Here is a 19,540-nt window from a genome sequence, read left to right as displayed (position 1 = left end):
GTAGCTTGGGGCGCTAAAGGCATGTGCAGGGCGTGTGGTCAGACTCGAATTAAATTTTAAACGAGGGCAAATGAATTTGTTGGTTAGTAGGGTGTCATGCGTGTGTTAAGTTAACGGGCCAAACTGGCACGTGTACATATGATGCCGATTTCGGTCAAGTGGTTGGTATCATGCAAGGCCACGTGTATCGTCAAACTCACATTCTTTAAAATTTCGGTGTCTTGACTGAAGAAGGTTTTCGCCATCAGAATTAACGAAGTTGGAGAATGATTAAGGATTTGATAAAACAACCCAAAAAAGAATGCTTACAAAGACAGCCTTTGACGGCACCGTTTCTTTCCATAATTTGAATATTTATTATGTTTACTAAAACTAATGATTACTAAAAAAGAATGCCGAGTTCAATGATTACTAAAACTAACGGCAGTACTAAAATTTTTAAGGCACAAATTTTTATTTGAATATTTATTATGTTTATGAAACTTTAACTTATTTGATATAATAGTTATAAATTTGAGTATTATGCTTTAATTTTACTCATTTAACAAATACGGGCAGTCCCTAGTTACCAAAAAAAAGAGCCTTTTTTCTGGCATTGAATTATCAATGATATTAATTTTTGTAAAAATAAAATTGTGATCATCAAGATTTTATTTTTCAAAAAAAAAAAAAAAAAGAGTCGGATTCTTCAACAATTACACACCACTCAAAACTAAGGCCTAAGTGGATCCGGCCTACAAAAACAACAGAAGCCCAATATGAAACCCATTTTTAGGCCTAAGGGGCAATCTCACGGGGAGCCCAACTGCGTAATGCTGAGTGTTAGCTATGAATATCTTAAAAGAATGCTAGTTCTCCGTGGTATGTTTGTCACAATTGGTTGCTTTAACTGAATGTTCAAGCTAACAAGTAAAAGTTTAATGCTGTTTTGTTGAGTTGCTTAATCAAAAAGAAAGGTTACACCTCCTTTAGTGTAACTGAATTTTTTTAGTTTTTAGTGATGATTCAGGATTGTGGGGTCGTCTAATATTAGAGATATTTCGACTTCATTCAGTCCTTTGGACTATATTGCTATATGTGCAGCAGATGCTCGAATCAAGGTACTTAATTTTTTTTTTTTTTTTTAATTTTTGTGTTTGTTTATTTGTTGTTTTTAGACAAAGGTTCTTCGGGTTTTGCTAGATATGGGATACTTTAAAGGGCCATATTCAGACAGAATTTGCAGACATTGCATCAACTAAAATGACTAGTTTGTACACTAATAAACTGGAAAGAGGCCATCTTTCGGTTGATCACACATGTATGAAGTGGTTGGCATTGATAGAAAGGTTGATTGAAATCAAAATGAGTATTTGCTTTGTGCTTACATTTTGTATCTTTCATGTTTGAAAATAAGTTTTTGCAAATTTATTCCATGATCGCAGCAGAAACGAAAGCTTGGGAGTTAATTGTTAGTGTTAGGAACTGGTTGAAGGGATATTTTAGCTCTTGATGTAGCTGGTGACAAGTTGAAGTGGAGAATAAGCTACTGCCATTCTGGGTGAGTCACTTTTTGAACCAATCATTAATTAATAAGGGTGGGTGTGGTGGCCATAAATATATGCTCCAGCCTCTAGATATTTATAGTGGCATTGAAGGGTTTTGAAACTTACTCAAGACTTTAAATCTAATGGGAATATCATAAGCCAGACATGTATTGGAAAATGAAGACATCTTGTTGAGCCACCATAACAAGAAGCAGTTATTTCTTGGAAAAAGTAAGTTTACTTGTATGCTAGCCAGAGGCTATATCGCCTTATATTTTTTCCATTTTGTTTACTAGATGCCTCATGTGATGGATAATGCTATGTCATGTCTGATTTCCTACCAAAAAAGGACAATGTTAGTTATGTACGAAATATTAACTTGTATTTTTAGATATCTTAATCACTCTTTTTTTTCTATTTTTCCCTTGCATACAGAAGGGTGTTAGTGATATTTCCTTTGCTACCTTTGGTTCGTGTGTTACAGTGCCGGTGCTGATGGAATAATTTGCAAAATTGGTTCACTGACAGGAACTCTGTTAGGGAAGCTCAGAGCTTCCATGAATAAAATATCCTGCATGGCTGTTTCTCCTGGTATGTATCTTTTACTGTTTTTGCTGTGCTATTCCTTTATGTCCACAAAATTCGTTCATGCCTGGATCTCTGCCTGAATTAATTATCTTGGGAAGCATTCAGTCTAGAATTGTGAAGTTATGCAATTAGATGAGTTATCTGTTGTTTATGCTATTGAATTGAAGAATAAGCTCACTGGTTTCTGCTCCTTATTATATGAAATTTATTTTGTCACTTTGTGGCATCAATTTTTTCTTTTGTTCTAATGCCATTATTGGATGGCTGTTCCTCAATGGTAGATGGTAAGATGTTAGCAACTGCTGCTGGACAATTGAAGATTTCTTAACTGTTCCGACCACCAAAAGTTACAGAAATTTTCTTGCCATCCTGTGGGTTTTATATGAATCTCATGTTTCAACTATTCAATTTCTTAACCAGTGATTTGATCTGCATCTGGTCATATTCTTTCTGTTGATGTTCTTGGTAAAATAATTGTTTTTTATACTATATTTAATTGGGAGCTTTTCACTTTAAGATGTTTAATGAAGATGGGAAATATATCCTCTTGTCCGCCATTGGAGAAAGATTCATTGCACTATGGAGAATGGATGGTGGAAAAAGACAGTTAGGTAGCTGTGTTCTTGTAATGGAACACCCAATTGTTTTCATTGATAGCTGGTGCACTGATAGCAGGGAAGTTGATGGCACAGGTCTATGTATTTTGGCTATCTCAGAAACTGGTGTTTGTTATTATTGGTATGGACAGAATATTGATGAGTTACGCAATACCAAGGCCACAAAAATTACAATTTCTTCTGAAGATTTTATCACTCAAAATTAGAAGGGTGCATTTCCTTCAATTTTGCTGCAAAATTACAAGGCATTGCCAAGCCAACTTCTGCGCATGCATTTGTTGCACATGGCTTGCTAGTGAACCATCATTTCAGAAGATTGTTGTGTGTTATGGGACGGATATAAATTTGCATACTTCTCAGGATGGTGTCCTCCTGCCAATCAGCCAGTCTGGCATCAAATCCAAGTAAGGGCTATTTGTACAGAATAGAGGTCAGCCCTGAACATGAATGCCAGTCTTTTTTGAATTATTATGTATTATTAAAAGAAAATTTAGCAGCACATAAAAATATTTATGTTATCAAACATTTTCTAGTTTTAATTCTATGAAAATTTGGATATTTCTAGTTCAAGGAGGTTTTTTCTCAATATCAGAATTTTTTTTTTTTGGCAATAATGTAATGATAGCAATTTTTATTTTTTGTTTGCTTTTCAGATTTTGCACATATTTGTTGGAATATCTGTGGACTTTTCTTTCGTTCTTTTTTATTATTGGTAATTTTCCTTGTGACACATGCTCTTGATTTGGAAAGAAAGAGTAGGTTCTTTGTGTCTAATGAGAGTATTATTAAGATGGATTTTCAAGTATGCAATGCTAATACTTACCCAAAAAAAAAAAAAAAAGGAAAAACGTATACAATGCTAAGGGGTTGAATAGTTGTGAGTGGAATTCTTTTCCCATGCCTTAGAGTATTTTTAATTGGCATCTTGTTATTAAGGAGGAGGATAGTGAAGGGATGGATGTGGAGATGAAGAGATGGTTATTGGGGAAATCCCAAATTTGTAGGAATTTTGGTGTAATATTCCATTTACTTCTTAGTTTTTATTTAGTCAGCTTTTTTCTGTAATAAGAATTATGCCTCTATAGAATTTTGTTTATGTTTGGTAGGTTTTTTTTTTGGTATTATGAATTCCTCTATAGAATTCCAGGGGGAATTCTACCTTTAAATATAATTCTAATTTGAATTCATTTTTTGGCATGAATTCTTCTATGAAGGTGTTTAACCATGGAAAAATAATAATCTTTTTTCTTATTTATTTATTTATTTTCTCTTTTCCTTTCTCTTCTTTTGGTGGTTTTCTGTTTTTTCCTTTTTTTAAATTTTTTTAACAAAATATTTTTTTTATTTTTTCCCTTATTTTTAATCATAGAAATTTTTTCTCTTTTCCTTCCCCTTCTTTTGATGTTACTGCACTTTGGAGCTTGATTTGAAGTTCTTTATAAACTTCTATTAAGCAACAAAACTTCTGAGGCTTGTTGCTGTTTTCAGTTTTAAGGTTCAAAAACTATATATGGTTGTGCCCCTTGTGTTGGTTTAAGTCAGAGAAGCTTTGTCTGATGAGGGCTAGCTGTCCATCATTTTGCACCAGCTTGTTGACTGGTCTTGGTGGTGCAATTTTGGTAATGTTCAGCTTTCCATGGTCTAGCTCTGCAAGGCTCTTGTCCTATTCCTATTTTTTCTTAAAAACTGTATCTATTCTTTTTCTGTTCACTAACTTTTATGGATCATGCTCATGGGGCGAAAATTCTTCTGTTCTTCCGGGTAATTATCAACAGAAGGGTAGATGTAACTTGAACAGATTTTTCCTTTTTGAATTTGTTGTCTCATTGCTGTAACCTTTTTGTCCCAAACACAAGTGCCAGTGTAAGAGAGTCCTTTTGTTATGAGATACACAAGCCAAGCATTTTTGCAATTTATTCTATCACTGCTATTGTATGTGCTTTCCTGTGTTTAGTGCAGCCGTGCATACCTGAAGCCAGTTAAGTTGGGTTTCTGCACATTCACTTCTTGTTGAGGGGACTTTATTAAAAATGGTGTAAGAAAATTTTATACTTCGTCAAGTAACCTACAAGATTAGGAAGTGCACACATGTCTTTTTGTCTTTGTACCATATTTTTATGTGTTTCTGCTTAAGGTTTTTGCTGAAGGCTTGGTCAGTTTGTTGAATGCTTGTAGTTGGATTTATTTCTCTTTAAGTTCTGTGTTCTTGAAGCTGCATACACCTGTTTAGAATTACATTTTTTGCAGTTTATCTAATGTTTTTTTATATCCACCAATGTGTGAATTAAGAATATATGTGGTGTTTGGTTCATTTTTGGTGTACTGGATTCTTGTTTTAGTGCTTGTATGAATGTGAATCCAAAAGTGAGGAGGGAAGAACATGCTGTTTTATAAATAAAGGACGGGAAACACTGATTTTTAGTACCTTTTAGTTTTGTGGTTTGGATCTGGTTGATACTTAAGCATTTGCGATCCTTGAAGCAAACTCAGGGTCTTTAGAATATTAATTTACATGATTCCTCCATTATTTATTTTACCCTTGTCAACATCCTACTCTTGATCCGCTTATTAGTGTTTCTGAACACTGGATTCCACCATGAAGATTTACCAATTTTAATTGTTTTTTCTTTGTGTAATTATCAGTGTTTCTCTTGGGGCAGAATTGTTTTGCCTTTCAAGTAGATAAACAACCCTGCTACAAACCATAGGTAACAAATGTTCACAAGGCACTGCAGCAAAACAATGTTCTTGATCCATCGTCTACATAAAAATTGTTGCAGTGCCTTATATAACATGCTTTCTTAAATATCTGTGCCCAGTTTTGATTAGATTGCTTCTGTTTTAAATAATTGAAAATTCTGTGATATGGGTTCCCTTTTTTTTCTTTAAGTTTTTATGATCATCTAGCAAAGATTGTTGATGCGAAAATTTAATTGAGAAAAATGCTGAAAAGAAGGGGGTGGGGGGTTTGTGTGGGGGGGTGTGGAAGCTTTAGGGATTACTTGTTTGAGAACAACACAACTTTGTTTTGGAAGGGCATTTTATGAAAACATTTTTATCTTTATGGAATCTTTTGACATGGCAGAAGCATGGAGATATAGATGATATATAATCTGAAGGATGTTAATTTTTCAAAAATGGAAGGCTGATCAGTGTTTTTGTAATCTAATAGCATCTTTAATGAATTCTTCTACAATAAAGAAGTACCTAGCCAGGGGTGTCTTAGTCGTTGGCTATGTCAGAAGTAGAAAGAGGAATCAATTCTCCCAGCACTTAAGAAGCTTAGAATCTCATTCTTCCCTAGCTAACTAAGTATTTTCACATGCTCATTACAAAACATTACTTCCACAGGACAGTTTTATCATTTATTTAGGTATTCTTTTTCAAGTTTCTCCCTCTGAAGCAAACCAACCATAAATCAGCTATGTGTTCAGACTGATCATCAACCCCTAAACCCTTCTACATTATCCTACATGCATTCGGATATTCATTGCTAAACATTGATGTGATAATTCCATTGTTGTGATAGCTATTGTTGTTATGATAATCTTCATTGTAGTGGTCCACCTGGCTGTAGTTTACACATCTTGGTGGTGACCTGACATATTCATATTCTGTGACATAAGGTGATGGCTTATAAGTGTTGTAACTGTGAGTGACGTAGATGGGTTGTGGATCTTGAGGTGCAGCTTGTTGAAACCTCTGGCCATTATTGTATCTGTTCCAGTGTCCACTGTAGCTGGGTGCGTAACCATATCCGTAGGTGTAGTCAGGAGGGTGGTGGTGTATAACATGAACCTCTCCGATATCTTTTGGCCCGGAGGGACCTGCTTTTTGGCTGGTGTTGGTTTCTGTTGCAATGGGTGAGGGATGCACCTCTGGGGGTGGTGGCAGATTCTCTGGTGGAGGTGGCGGATTCTCTGATGTTGGTGGTGGTGGTGCTTGATCTTTTGGTGGTTCAGGTGGTTTTGCTGCTTCTGCTGGTGGATTGGCACCCTCTGGTGGTGGAGGGGGAGGGTTTGCTGCTTCAGGGGTTGGTCCACCACAGCTACCCTCTTGGGGTTGTACTGGTGGCTGATTGCTAGATTCTGCTACTTCTGAGCGGGAACATATTGTGGCGATCTTCCTTGTTTTCTTTATCGCTTTCATTATCCTTTCAGGGTCTGCCCACCCTATTATTGTTAATTTTTGTTGGGGGAAATCAATATAGAAATCATATATACCTGGAAAGAGAAATGAGTTTTCATAATTATGTTTCCATGTTAATACTGCAGAAATAGAATGAAAAATATTAAAGAAAGATAGTTGCAACTTACCATTGATGCCATGTAAAGCCTTCTTGATCTTCTGTACACACCCATTGCAGTCCATTCGAAGTTGTATCTCAGTGACTTTAGGTTTCTGCATTTAAGGAGAACAGAAATGGTTAGATACCGTTGCACAATGTATGAATTTCATTGAAATCTACATTAATGACAGGAAGTGTACCTCCAACTCTGGAATCATTAGACAATTGGAGGAAAAATGGAGGAAACCAAGAGAAATGTATTGTAGGGAATGGAAATTGTGGAGAGTGAGAATGAAGAATCAATAGGTGGCATTTATTTGTACCCGGGGAAGGAATATTGGAAAGGCAAAATGATGTGGGACATGTAAGGAATCACTTTTTCTCAAGGCGAAAGAGAAATGAAAGAAATATTGCTGCTTGATTTGCTTTGAGAAGTCATTATCAAATCCTAAAGGGGCAAGGAGAGCAGAGGTTGGCCCCAAAAGAGGGGTCAGTGTGCTTTGTATGGACCTTGACATAGAGTGGCAAAGGGAATTTGTTTTTGTATGGATGGCCATTTATAATTGAGAGATGTGTATGCAATTTTGGATATCCAAAACCGACCATAAAAAGGGAAATTAAAAGTGAAGAACAGATGATAGTTGTTTTTGTTTTTTACATTCATTGCTTCATTATCAGCATTGAAAAGAGTCAAAGTAGCTTTTTAGATGTAAGGATATCCACTCTTGGAGAATCCTTTTGTCACAAGTAAAGGTGTACTAATTTCTTGTTTATTTGTGCTGGAAAGCATAAGTCATCTTTCAGAAAGATTGATGGAAGGTTTTAAGGGAAGATTTGTTTGAGAGTTCTATGGGAACTTTACCTTGTGATTGAGACATAAACCACACTTTGATGACCTTTTGGTTTAGATATCAAAGACAAAGAAAAATACTGGATGGTCATTTGATTCCAAACAATTCTTCGACTTTTATTTTGAGAATAAAGAAACTGCATTTAGGTTACCAAGCATCTAATCTAATCCCTTGTTTTGATTAAATGTTTTAACTTAATTAGTGAGCTTGGTCAATGCATTAGTTTTTACTGAAGTATCTCCCATTCTGTAATTATTGCCTGAAATGGTGCAGGTATATGGTGCTTTGAGGTTTCCATCTCAGCCAATCTTTGTAAACTTTTGAAGAAGGTGCAACACTTTGATGTAAAGGTCCCTTTAGATGGGACCAGATCACTGTTTCTCCAGGACAATTAAAAAACTGCTGAGTTCTCACTTATAATATTGATTAATGAAGATTAATTGATAACCTTTCCCAGGATCACTTTGACTGAAAGGCCAAGTCTCTGCACAATACAGAAGAAAAAAATTGCACCTAGAGAAGCTTTTGTGCCTTGGTTTTAAAATAATGGGTTTGGCAGGGAGATCTTAAAGTTGGATATTGTTTGATCTTGTTGAAATTTTTTAATCTAAAGAAATATCTTTTCACTGAGCCACTAAAAAATTTTGTCCTTCTACCTTTCAGAATAGCATGAGGTGCAATGAATGACTGATATTAATGAAATTTTACAGTTACCAAGTCCAAAAAGCAGACAACAATTCTGTCACAATTTGTATGGCACAGAAAATGATGGAAGCCTAATAACAAAAGTTTATACGCGCAGGACCCCAGGTGCAATTAAAGGAAGGAAGCAAGAAAATTTAGGAAAATCAGAAGGAGTCAGCTTGGGAAATTCAGAAGATATGGAAGCTACCAGTTTAGAGAATCCTGATGTGATATTCAGCAGTAGCGTATAAAGGAAAACAGAGAAAGAAATAGGCAACAGAATATTCTGCAACAGCATATATTGGAAAGCAGAGAAGAAATATGCAGCAAAATATTAGTTGACTTAGGAAATATTTTCTTTAAGATTTAAAAATATTATTATTAATATTATTCCTAAAATAAGTTAGTATTACCTCTTGGTGGCTATTTAAAAGGCCTTGTTGAAAGAACTTGGGAGATGAATCAGATGTTGAGTTAATAATATTAGTATTGAGTTATTATTTTTATAGTTTTACACCTTCAAATTAGTTGCATTATCCAATTAATTTCTTATTTACTTTCCGCTATCAACTTGTTTGCGTTGTATGGAAGATCTTAGCCTGAGACCTTTCTGAAGGAGCTGCTGTGCGTGCTGGAACCAACAGATTGGATTGCAGGTTCGTAACAAACTTGGTATCAGAGCCGTCGATAACGGGGTATGGTAACGACAAGAATGGATTCACGAGTGGAAGAAATTGAGAAGAACTACCGTAATTTGGCTGAACGAGTGGCTGCTATTGATGACAAATTCACTAATGGGGAGGCAAATACGGCTGCTCAATTTGAATCGATCAATGAAAGATTGCATGAAATCAAAAATCTGTTGTCTCGGGAACTCAAAGGAAAAGAGGCGGAACACACAACGCCCTCATCCTCAATAATGCAGGAGCAGCATCCATTCCCACATGAAACTGGAGGAATCACAGGGGAAAATTTCCAACCTCAATTACAACAAGTTGACCAACAATTCCCACCACTTCCCATGGTGAATGGCGCCAGGATGAGGAATGCAGAAAACTTTAGAATACAACCTCCACCACGGCGTTTTCCTTACGAACCAGGGTGGCGTCGCGATAGTCACCCACGACGGTTAGAGCTCCCAATATTTAATGGCGAAAATCCATGGGGGTGGATAGCCAAAGCAGAACGTTATTTCCAGATGTATGGAATGGATGAAAGAGAGCGGATACCAGCAGTAATCCTCTGTTTCGAAGGGGAAGCTTTAAGCTGGTTACAATTTCGGGAACTGTGGCAACCATTCCGAGAGTGGAGAGAGATGAAGGAAGAATTGTTGCTCCGTTTCGGCTCGTCCCAACATCGAACACCCTACGAGCAACTGATTCTCCACCGGCAAACGGGTACTGTCGCAGAATACAGGGCACGATTTGAGCAGCTAGTGGCCATGCTACCTACAGTGTCTATGGATTGGTTGAGAGGGGCCTTCTTAGCAGGGTTGTCAGAGCGAATTCAAGCAGAAGTAAGACTTCTATCACCTCCAGATTTGCGCTCTCTGATGCAGTTGGCGTTGGATGTAGAACAAAGAAATTGGGCCATAGCTGGGTTAGTCTCCATACCAAACCCAAATTACACAACCCAACTCCAGCCTACTAATAACACAACGTCTCCCAAGCCACACCAATATAATAGCCCATCTATTTCCTCAAATATAAACCCAATTCCTAACCCAAATAATAACCCAAACCCTAAACAATATATTCACCACATTCATCAAAACCAAAAACAATTACCTTACCCATCCCAGCAACCAAACTACACCCAACACCTTGACCCAAATTCACACCCGACACAGTTTTTTAATTCACCACAAACACTGCTCTCTCCACCTCTCCACCAGCCAATGCAAAAGTGGAATCAACCACCACAGCCATTACAGCCTCCACAGCCCCCCACCCCTGATAACTCGTCCTTCCTCAATGACCGACCACATCAATCCGTAAATCTACCTGCCCAATCAACAACCTCTACAGTGCAACAACGGCCATCGTCGTCATCTTCTTCCGGTTCACGTCGTCTCTCCCAACCAGAGATACAATCCAGAATTGCTCAAGGGTTATGTTTTAAGTGTGGAGAAAAATACGGACCTACTCACCAATGTCGTTACAGGCAACTTCGGCTTATGCTTTGTGAAGAGGAGATTGCAGAGGATGATGGAATACACAAAGAAGCCAATGACGTTTTACCAGCAACAGGGGCGACGATTGAACTCTCCCGACACTCTGTCGCTGGCATTAGCTCTCCAAAGACACTAAAGCTTCGGGGAATCATTCATGGAGTGCCAGCAGTGGTATTGGTAGATAGTGGCGCAACTCACTGTTTTATTTCTCAGAAATTGGCGACTCAAATTAAGCTTCCTGTGCTTCAATCAAATTTTCAAGTAACTATTGGAAATGGAGAAAATGTTAAAGGGGGTGGTATCTGCTCAGCAGTCTCGATGCAGCTAGGTGAAGTAGAGTTCACGCACGATTATTATGTCTTTCCGTTGGGTAATGTTGATGTGATTCTTGGAGTAAATTGGTTGTCTACCTTAGGGGTGGTTCGCACGGATTGGCAGGCCCTCACTATGAGTTTCGAGTGGGACGGCAAAATGGTAACTCTCCACGGAGACCCATCCCTTATTACCCAGGAGACCACTTTTAAAGAGATTTGGAAAACCATCCGAACTGGAAGCCTTGGATACTGGATAGAGCTGGCAGTAGCAGATGTTCAAGAAACTAAGGTTGACTCCCCTGAAATTGAAGCACTATTGGATCAGTTCAACCATTTATTTGTGGCACCTACAGGACTACCACCACACCGCTCACATGACCACGCCATCAAATTGATCGAGGGTGCTATTCCACCAAATATTAGGCCATACCGTTACCCTCACCATCAGAAGAATGAGGTGGAAAGACAAGTCAAGGAGATGCTCCAGGCAGGAATAATTAGATCAAGCATTAGCCCTTACTCCAGCCCGGTTTTATTGGTTCAAAAAAAAGATGGAGGGTGGCGTTTTTGTGTGGACTATCGCGCGCTTAACAAGCTTACTATTCCAGATAAGTTTCCTATACCAGCCATTGATGAGTTACTTGATGAACTTGCAGGAGCTTCTATTTTCAGTAAATTAGATTTGAAATCAGGATACCATCAGATACGGATTATTGATAGTGACATTGAGAAAACTGCCTTTCGAACACATAACGGGCATTATGAGTTCCTCGTAATGCCATTTGGATTATCAAATGCCCCAGCCACTTTTCAGGCCTTGATGAATGAGATTTTTCGAGACTACCTTCGTCGATTTATTTTAGTGTTTTTTGATGATATTCTGATTTACAGTCGCACCCTAGCTGATCATCTTAGTCATTTACAAACGACACTTGAGTTACTTTCTGCACATAACCTGGTGTTGAATAAAAAGAAATGTTCCTTTGTTGTCACTAAGTTGGAATACTTGGGACATATCATTTCAGTTAATGGGGTTGCCGCCGATCCCAAAAAGATTCAGAGTATGGTTGATTGGCCTTTGCCACGGGATATCAGTGAACTCAGGGGATTTTTGGGACTCACTGGATACTATCGCCGGTTTGTTCGTAATTATGGTAAAATTGCTGCCCCACTTACACACTTACTTAAGAAAAATTCTTTCGTTTGGACGGAGGCAGCTACTCAGGCATTTCAAGCTCTTAAACTTGCCATGACAACGGTACCAGTGCTTGCTATACCTGATTTTGCACAAACATTTGTTGTTGAGACTGATGCTTCGGCCACAGGGATTGGGGCGGTGTTAATGCAAGGTGGACGACCTATCTCTTTTATGAGTCAAGCTTTGACTGCTAGGGGGAAATCAAAATCGGTGTATGAGCGTGAATTAATGGCTATAGTACTTGCATTGCAGAAATGGAGGCATTATCTATTGGGAAATCATTTTGTAGTTCGCACAGATCAAAAAAGTCTTAAGTATCTCATGGAACAGACTATTATCAGTGGAGATCAACAACGATGGGTGATGAAGCTTTTGGGGTTTGATTTCGAAATTCAGTATAGACCTGGGGCGGAAAACAAGGCTGCAGATGCATTGTCTCGCTTATCAACTGACTCGGTTACCTTATCATTTATGTCTACAACCCACTGGGTAGAAGGCGATATCTTGTCTGAAGAGGTCAGATCCGAGGAGTATTATAAGGGAATCATTCATGGACTATTACGTGATCCTACTAGTTATACTAATTATACCTTGAAGAAGGGCACACTATTTTATAAGGGAAGGTTGGTAATTTCACCACGATCTAAGCTCCTTCCTACAATTTTATCAGAATTTCATTCTTCTCCTTTTGGGGGTCACTCAGGATTTTTTCGTACGTACAAAAGAATAGCGGCAGTATTTTATTGGGTTGGCATGAAGAAAACTATTCAGGATTATGTAGCTTGTTGTGAGGTATGTCAGCGGAATAAATATCAAGCTATGAGCCCAGCAGGACTATTGCAACCACTGCCTATTCCGGAGAGGGTTTGGGAAGATATATCTATGGACTTTATTGGAGGTCTCCCTCGTACCAAAACAGGTGACACCATTTTGGTGGTCGTTGATCGCCTCTCCAAATATAGTCATTTTTTCCCTCTTTCACATCCGTACACTGCTAAGGAGGTGGCTGAACTATTTGGTAGGGAAATTGTTAAACTCCATGGATATCCTAGGACAATCGTTTCCGATCGTGATCGTTTGTTTATGAGCCAGTTCTGGGGCGAATTATTTCGCTTAGTGGGGACCATTCTGAAATTTAGTAGTGCTTACCATCCACAAACAGACGGACAGACTGAGGTGGTTAATCGAGGCCTTGAGACGTATCTCCGTTGTTTCTGTGTGCAACAGCCAAAACATTGGCCCAAATGGCTCCCTTGGGCCGAATACTGGTATAATACCACCTTCCAAAGCTCCATTGGTATGACCCCATTCAAAGCCTTATATGGGCGAGAGCCCCCAACGCTTTTACGTTGGGGAACCGAACGATCTAAGATTGATGACGTGGATACCTACCTTCAACAACGCGACATTATTTTAACAGAATTGAAAGATCAACTCAATCGCGCAAGGGAACGTATGAAACGACAAGCTGATTTACATCGACGAGAGATTCATTTCAACATTGGGGATAGAGTGTTCTTGAAACTTCAGCCGTATCGTTTTAAGACTCTGGCTCGCAGACCAAATGAAAAATTAAGCCCGCGCTTCTATGGCCCATTTGAGATTACAGAAAAAATTGGATCGGTTGCTTATCGGCTTGCCCTACCTTCAGGGAGTAGGATTCATCCTGTCTTCCATGTTTCCCAATTAAAGAAAGTTATTGGACCTACAATTCAGCCACAGCCTCTCCCAAATTGCTTGTCTGAAGACCTGGAGTTACAATTGCAACCAGAATCTCTATTGGGTACTCGGTTCTCTCTACAAGGACGTTTGGAAGTTCTCATTAAATGGCACCAGCTACCTGATTACGAAAATTCTTGGGAGGATTATGACGAGTTGAATGAACAATTTCCCCTTTTTCACCTTGAGGACAAGGTGCGAGTCGCTGCGGGGGGTATTGATGGAAGCCTAATAACAAAAGTTTATACGCGCAGGACCCCAGGTGCAATTAAAGGAAGGAAGCAAGAAAATTTAGGAAAATCAGAAGGAGTCAGCTTGGGAAATTCAGAAGATATGGAAGCTACCAGTTTAGAGAATCCTGATGTGATATTCAGCAGTAGCGTATAAAGGAAAACAGAGAAAGAAATAGGCAACAGAATATTCTGCAACAGCATATATTGGAAAGCAGAGAAGAAATATGCAGCAAAATATTAGTTGACTTAGGAAATATTTTCTTTAAGATTTAAAAATATTATTATTAATATTATTCCTAAAATAAGTTAGTATTACCTCTTGGTGGCTATTTAAAAGGCCTTGTTGAAAGAACTTGGGAGATGAATCAGATGTTGAGTTAATAATATTAGTATTGAGTTATTATTTTTATAGTTTTACACCTTCAAATTAGTTGCATTATCCAATTAATTTCTTATTTACTTTCCGCTATCAACTTGTTTGCGTTGTATGGAAGATCTTAGCCTGAGACCTTTCTGAAGGAGCTGCTGTGCGTGCTGGAACCAACAGATTGGATTGCAGGTTCGTAACAGAAAACAACACAGAAAAAAATATAGAAAAATAAAAAAAACAGGGATTTGGGAATTGAAAAAATCATTGATATAATCTTGATTCAATGTATGTTCTTATATAAAAAAATTTAAACATACAAAAAAAGAAAAAAATCTACGGATATAAAGACATGACTAACAATTTAAAAATAAACAACTTCCTAAAGACATTATTAGTCATTCTTCATTTGCAGTTCAACAATATGACATTTTCACACATTACCAGATCTGCGAGAGAGCAGCTGCTGAGACATTTTTTCAACATATATATATATATATATTTTAAATAATTAATTCGAAGGTTTCATAAACATGACAAAGAGAGTTAAGAATTCTTTTTAAAGTTTTAATACCCTTCCCGTTTTAATGACTCCTCTTTTGTTTTAAACATATACTTTCACACCACTGAGTATCCTGACCTGTCAGTCATACCAAATGGAGTTCTTTTGCGAGGTAGAAGAGAGAGTCGAAAAAAGATTTAAGGAATTGCCGATCCTTGTTTCAGTTATTTTAAACATCACTTGGTAACATGCTGAACATGAAGAATACTATTGTGGGTCAATGAAATGTATTCAATCAGTTGGTGATGGCGCTCTTTATTCCTTATGTTCTGTGATTCTCGGAGTTCAAGTAGAGGGATCTTTATAGTCTCGGCCTACAGTCAGTGATTCCCTAAGATTGAAAGCACGAGATATTTGGCACGTTGTTACAGGCTGGCTCTCATGTCAACATTTGCTTTACTAATTTGCATTCAGGAGATCTATACGAGAAAAAAAATGAAAACACTGTATTCCTATTCTTGATTTGACTTAGATTAAAGTTTTGTCTTATGAAAATCTAATTTTCTTAAGAATTAAAGTTGATCCTCTTGAAGTTGTCTTTATAGTAAAATTGTAATTACACGTGCTTCATAACCCACTTTATGTTTTCTTAACAACTCTAGAAAAGGAGAGGCAAAAAATCATAAACTTATCGAATATATCAAATTTTCTACAAAATAAGATATTAAATTGTCCTTGTCTGACTCTCAGAGTTAATTTGAATGGTTAAATAAAAGAATCTTTATAAACAAAACCTTGAATTACCCGACTTAGGTTTACTTGTCTACTAAAATTGGGCAAGGTTCAGGGAAATAAAAAAAGTTTGTCAAGTTCCTGATTGATTTTTACTAAGTTCTAGAAGGGAATGGTTGATAAATTTGTCAAAATCTTGATGCACTGGGGCATTGCCCTTTATTTTCACTGATAAAAGTGGGAATTCATTGGTATACATGGATCCCGGAAAAGAAATTCATAGCGACATGTCACAAGAGAAACAACACACATGCTTAGAGATCTAGAACAGATAGACAAACTGAAGAATAATTATTAAACTATGCATAGACTTGAGGGTTATCCAAGAGGTAGTTCTCCACCATCTTGTAAATTCCGGCAACTTTATCTTTGCTAGCCTCAATTTCCTCTTTTCTGATCTCAGACTCCCCCACCACGTGGTAATGGCTCGTCATCTTGCAGATGCAACCGCCACCATCACTATCTACCTCAAATTTGACCTCATAAACAATAGACTCAAGCTTATCTCCTAATGCATCTCCTTCAATCATGGTATACTTGCACGCCAAGTTCTTTTCATCGATTTCGTCAATTCGATGCTTCACATATTTGAATCGAGTACCTGAATGTTACCCAAAAGAAAAAAGGCATCTATTAGTAGTATGAAAAGCAATAGCTTAATGTAAATAAGTTTGATTGGTCTGGTAGCAAAGATTGCTAACCGTCAGTAAAGTTGATTTGCTCAATGCTTCCAGCAGCTCCAACATCACCTTGAATCACGTTGATGCTTTTGATATATTGTGGAAACAGTTTTGGAAACAGATTGTTGGAGTCTAAGATCAGGGCATTAAACATGCGCGGAGCCGCAATCGGGCACTTGTACTCTTGTGTAAAAGTACTTACTGTCATGTTTGTTTGTAGATTGAAGTAAAGAGAAGAGAATATCACATAAAATTTTTTTTTGCAGTGTAAGGGATTACTCTGAAGTATTTATAATGGTGGGTTGGTAACAAGTTCCCCTAAGCATGATTACAAAGACGAGTTACAATGCAACTACAGGAAACACAAGCTTTTCAAAGACTTCCTTTTGTGGCTGCTGGACATCTCTTGTATAAACTTTCAAAGATTTTATTCAACGGAAAACAATGGCTGCGCCGACTTACTTTGGCTGGGGCTTACCAAACTGGGGCATTGCTTTGAACAGCCCGAGTAGTAAACCTGAAGAGGAGGACCTCTTGACGAGAATTTTGTGACTGATTTAATTAATGTCAGAAATTTTTTTAAATTTGTGGAATATTTTGGCTTTCTGCCTAATCGGTAATCACTAACAATCACAGGAGAATATCCATATGTTTATTAACCCACGTCCGGTGACAGACCCAGAATGTGAGAACAATATCCCTAAACTTACAAATAAGCAATCCCATGTTTATTTTATTAAATGATTATTCAACTCTTAAAGTTACATATCTAAGACATTATAAAATACTTTAATACTATAATAATGCATGTTTGTGATATTTTAAGTCTTGCGTTGTGATTGCCCTTAAATAAAAAAATTATCATTCATATTTGGAACATCAATGTCATGATTGGTACAAAAAGAATAATATTTATTTAACAAAATCTCTCATCCATTGTCTCTTATTACTTGTAAAATTTATTTACACTCTTCAACCTAATTCATATAATTTATAATATTTTGATTTTTTCTTGGTAATGCTTGAGAATGTTTATTTGTAAAATTAAATATTTCATTCATTAGAAATAGACCAAACACAATCATCAATGTCATGATTTGTACAAAGAGAATAAACTTTATTTAATAAAGTCTCTCATCTGGTATCTCTCATCACTTGTAAAACTTATTTACACTTTTCAACCCAATTCATATCATTTACAATATTTTGATATCTTCTTTATAGTTCTTGAGAATGTTTATTTGTAAAATTAAATATATCCTTCATCAGAAATAGACCAAACGTAAAATCAAATGATTGCATTAATTTCAATAAATAAATAAATAAATATATAAAGGTAAGTCATTTATGTAGTTATGCTTATTGTCAAATAACTATTCATAATCTACCTAAGTGATCTTTGCCATATCTTATGTCTCTGTGGTCATCCTTCACAAAACGCAAGAGTCTCCCTTGAGAAGGTAGTTGATATAGTTGACTTTCTCAAATAACTTTTTATAATCTACTTAAGTGATCTTTGCCATATCTTATGTCTCTATGGTCATGTTAGAAACAATTAAACATGCCAGGATCCGAATTCTGTGAAATCTGTAAATAGAATTTGCGTACCCGTTTATGTGTTCGATGAAGCGTCTTCGAATTCTACGCGAGGTGTTGACGTTAGTTTGTTTCCACGACGCCATTTACCCACGTACTGATTTCCATTTGGGAGACTCATTTACTGTGCATTCATTTTGGCAAGGAAGGGTTCTCTGTAAAAATAGTATTCTCATTTCATCTCCTTACCCTTTGGGAGGCAGTTAAGACTTTTTATATAAAAGTCCAACCGCCAATAACCGCTAATAACTGCTCTTTGGCAGTTAATCAAATTGGGTCGGGTTGACCCGTCATGGGTGGACCCGGATCCAATATCTCCTACTCACACATGATGGAAGACCCAAACCAAATGCTTAGCCACAAAAATCTCATATACCAGTACGTTTCATACTTGCAAATGTGTCGTGCGACCTCGCGAGCAACCTGCACTTGGGAGCTAATTACTATGCATCTGTTAGGAATAGCATAGCCGCTTCAACTCGAATAAAACAAAAATAAAGCGTTAGGCTCGCAGCACCCCAGACTTACTCGATAACACTAGCTCCCTTTAATCCCTCATTTTTCATTGTGTTATTTTCCTATATATCCATGATCAAGTCCAATCTCCATATGAGTCACATGATCGGCTAGCCAATGGACACACATAATATATATAAGTCTTCCTTTTCTATTTGAAATTCTCAATTTAAACTTAGCTGTTTTTCTAGTCATGTTCCATAGACCGAATCATGCGTGGCCATAGGTTCCAAGCTAAGATAGCAACACTACGAGTAAATATCGAACAACAGTAAAAAGTCAAAGGGTACTAACATGAGTTAATCCTCATAAAGTCTCATATAGTGAAGGAGCAGGGATTCATCCTTCCACTACTTTAACTGGTCGTCTTACTTATGCACACATGGTATGAATCATGTGCTACAGTGTGTATTTTCTCAAATGTCATTCACAACACTGTACAGATCTTAGTTCAGTCGCTACCCTGAGCGCCTAACCTGAGTTCTTAATCATCTTCACACTTGCAGGTATTTATTTATATTAAGAACTCACATCTGGCATTCACAAGTTATTTGGACGTGGGGAATCCAAATCGGTCATTTTCAAATATATCTATTTATGACCTCATCTTGATCAATCATCAAGGCGACATTTTTATTTCAATAAATATTTTCTTGAGAAATTTGTCTCCCATTGGTATGCTCTCTCAGTATCACAATTCTCAAGAATAATGTCTCATCTTTGCTCGCTTTCTCAGCACCAAAGGCGATTGCTCGTGTGAGTGAGCCAATCTCTAACTTGTGTGACATTACAATCTTGTTGAGCTAAAAACGATGTGTATGCAGTGAAAACCCAAGAATTTTGGGACATAAGTTCAAAACATAAAATGAACTTAAATTTATGGTTTTCGACGTTGT

General features: G+C 37.2%; 2 protein-coding genes and 1 pseudogene across 3 annotated transcripts; 1 reads left to right on the top strand and 2 right to left on the bottom strand.

Annotated features, from left to right (window-relative positions):
- The first annotated feature begins 1,547 nt into the window (after positions 1-1,547).
- LOC123211399 lies at positions 1,548-3,579 on the top strand (annotated as a pseudogene).
- A 2,298-nt stretch (positions 3,580-5,877) lies between these two features.
- Positions 5,878-7,568, bottom strand: LOC123211397 (leucine-rich repeat extensin-like protein 3). 2 transcript variants are annotated; one of them, XM_044630097.1, is made up of 3 exons: positions 7,220-7,568; positions 7,048-7,132; positions 5,878-6,954 (listed from the first exon to the last, which is right to left on the bottom strand). In XM_044630097.1, exons 1-3 carry the CDS (start codon positions 7,235-7,237, stop codon positions 6,191-6,193), a joined length of 867 nt encoding a protein of 288 aa, XP_044486032.1. In that variant the 5' UTR covers positions 7,238-7,568; the 3' UTR covers positions 5,878-6,190. The 2 variants fall into 2 exon arrangements, with proteins under 2 accessions (XP_044486032.1, XP_044486031.1); XM_044630096.1 differs by having other exon boundaries at positions 5,878-7,132.
- An 8,408-nt stretch (positions 7,569-15,976) lies between these two features.
- LOC123212235 (major strawberry allergen Fra a 1.08-like) lies at positions 15,977-16,827 on the bottom strand. The gene is made up of 2 exons (XM_044631322.1): positions 16,554-16,827; positions 15,977-16,453 (listed from the first exon to the last, which is right to left on the bottom strand). Exons 1-2 carry the CDS (start codon positions 16,738-16,740, stop codon positions 16,152-16,154), a joined length of 489 nt encoding a protein of 162 aa, XP_044487257.1. The 5' UTR covers positions 16,741-16,827; the 3' UTR covers positions 15,977-16,151.
- Between the last annotated feature and the right edge of the window lie 2,713 nt (positions 16,828-19,540).

This window comes from Mangifera indica, chromosome 3 (genome assembly GCF_011075055.1).
Source record: "Mangifera indica cultivar Alphonso chromosome 3, CATAS_Mindica_2.1, whole genome shotgun sequence".
In the NCBI taxonomy this organism is placed as follows: domain Eukaryota; kingdom Viridiplantae; phylum Streptophyta; class Magnoliopsida; order Sapindales; family Anacardiaceae; genus Mangifera; species Mangifera indica.
Note: the sequence above shows the minus strand (reverse complement) of the source record. Positions and strands in the feature narration are given on the sequence as shown.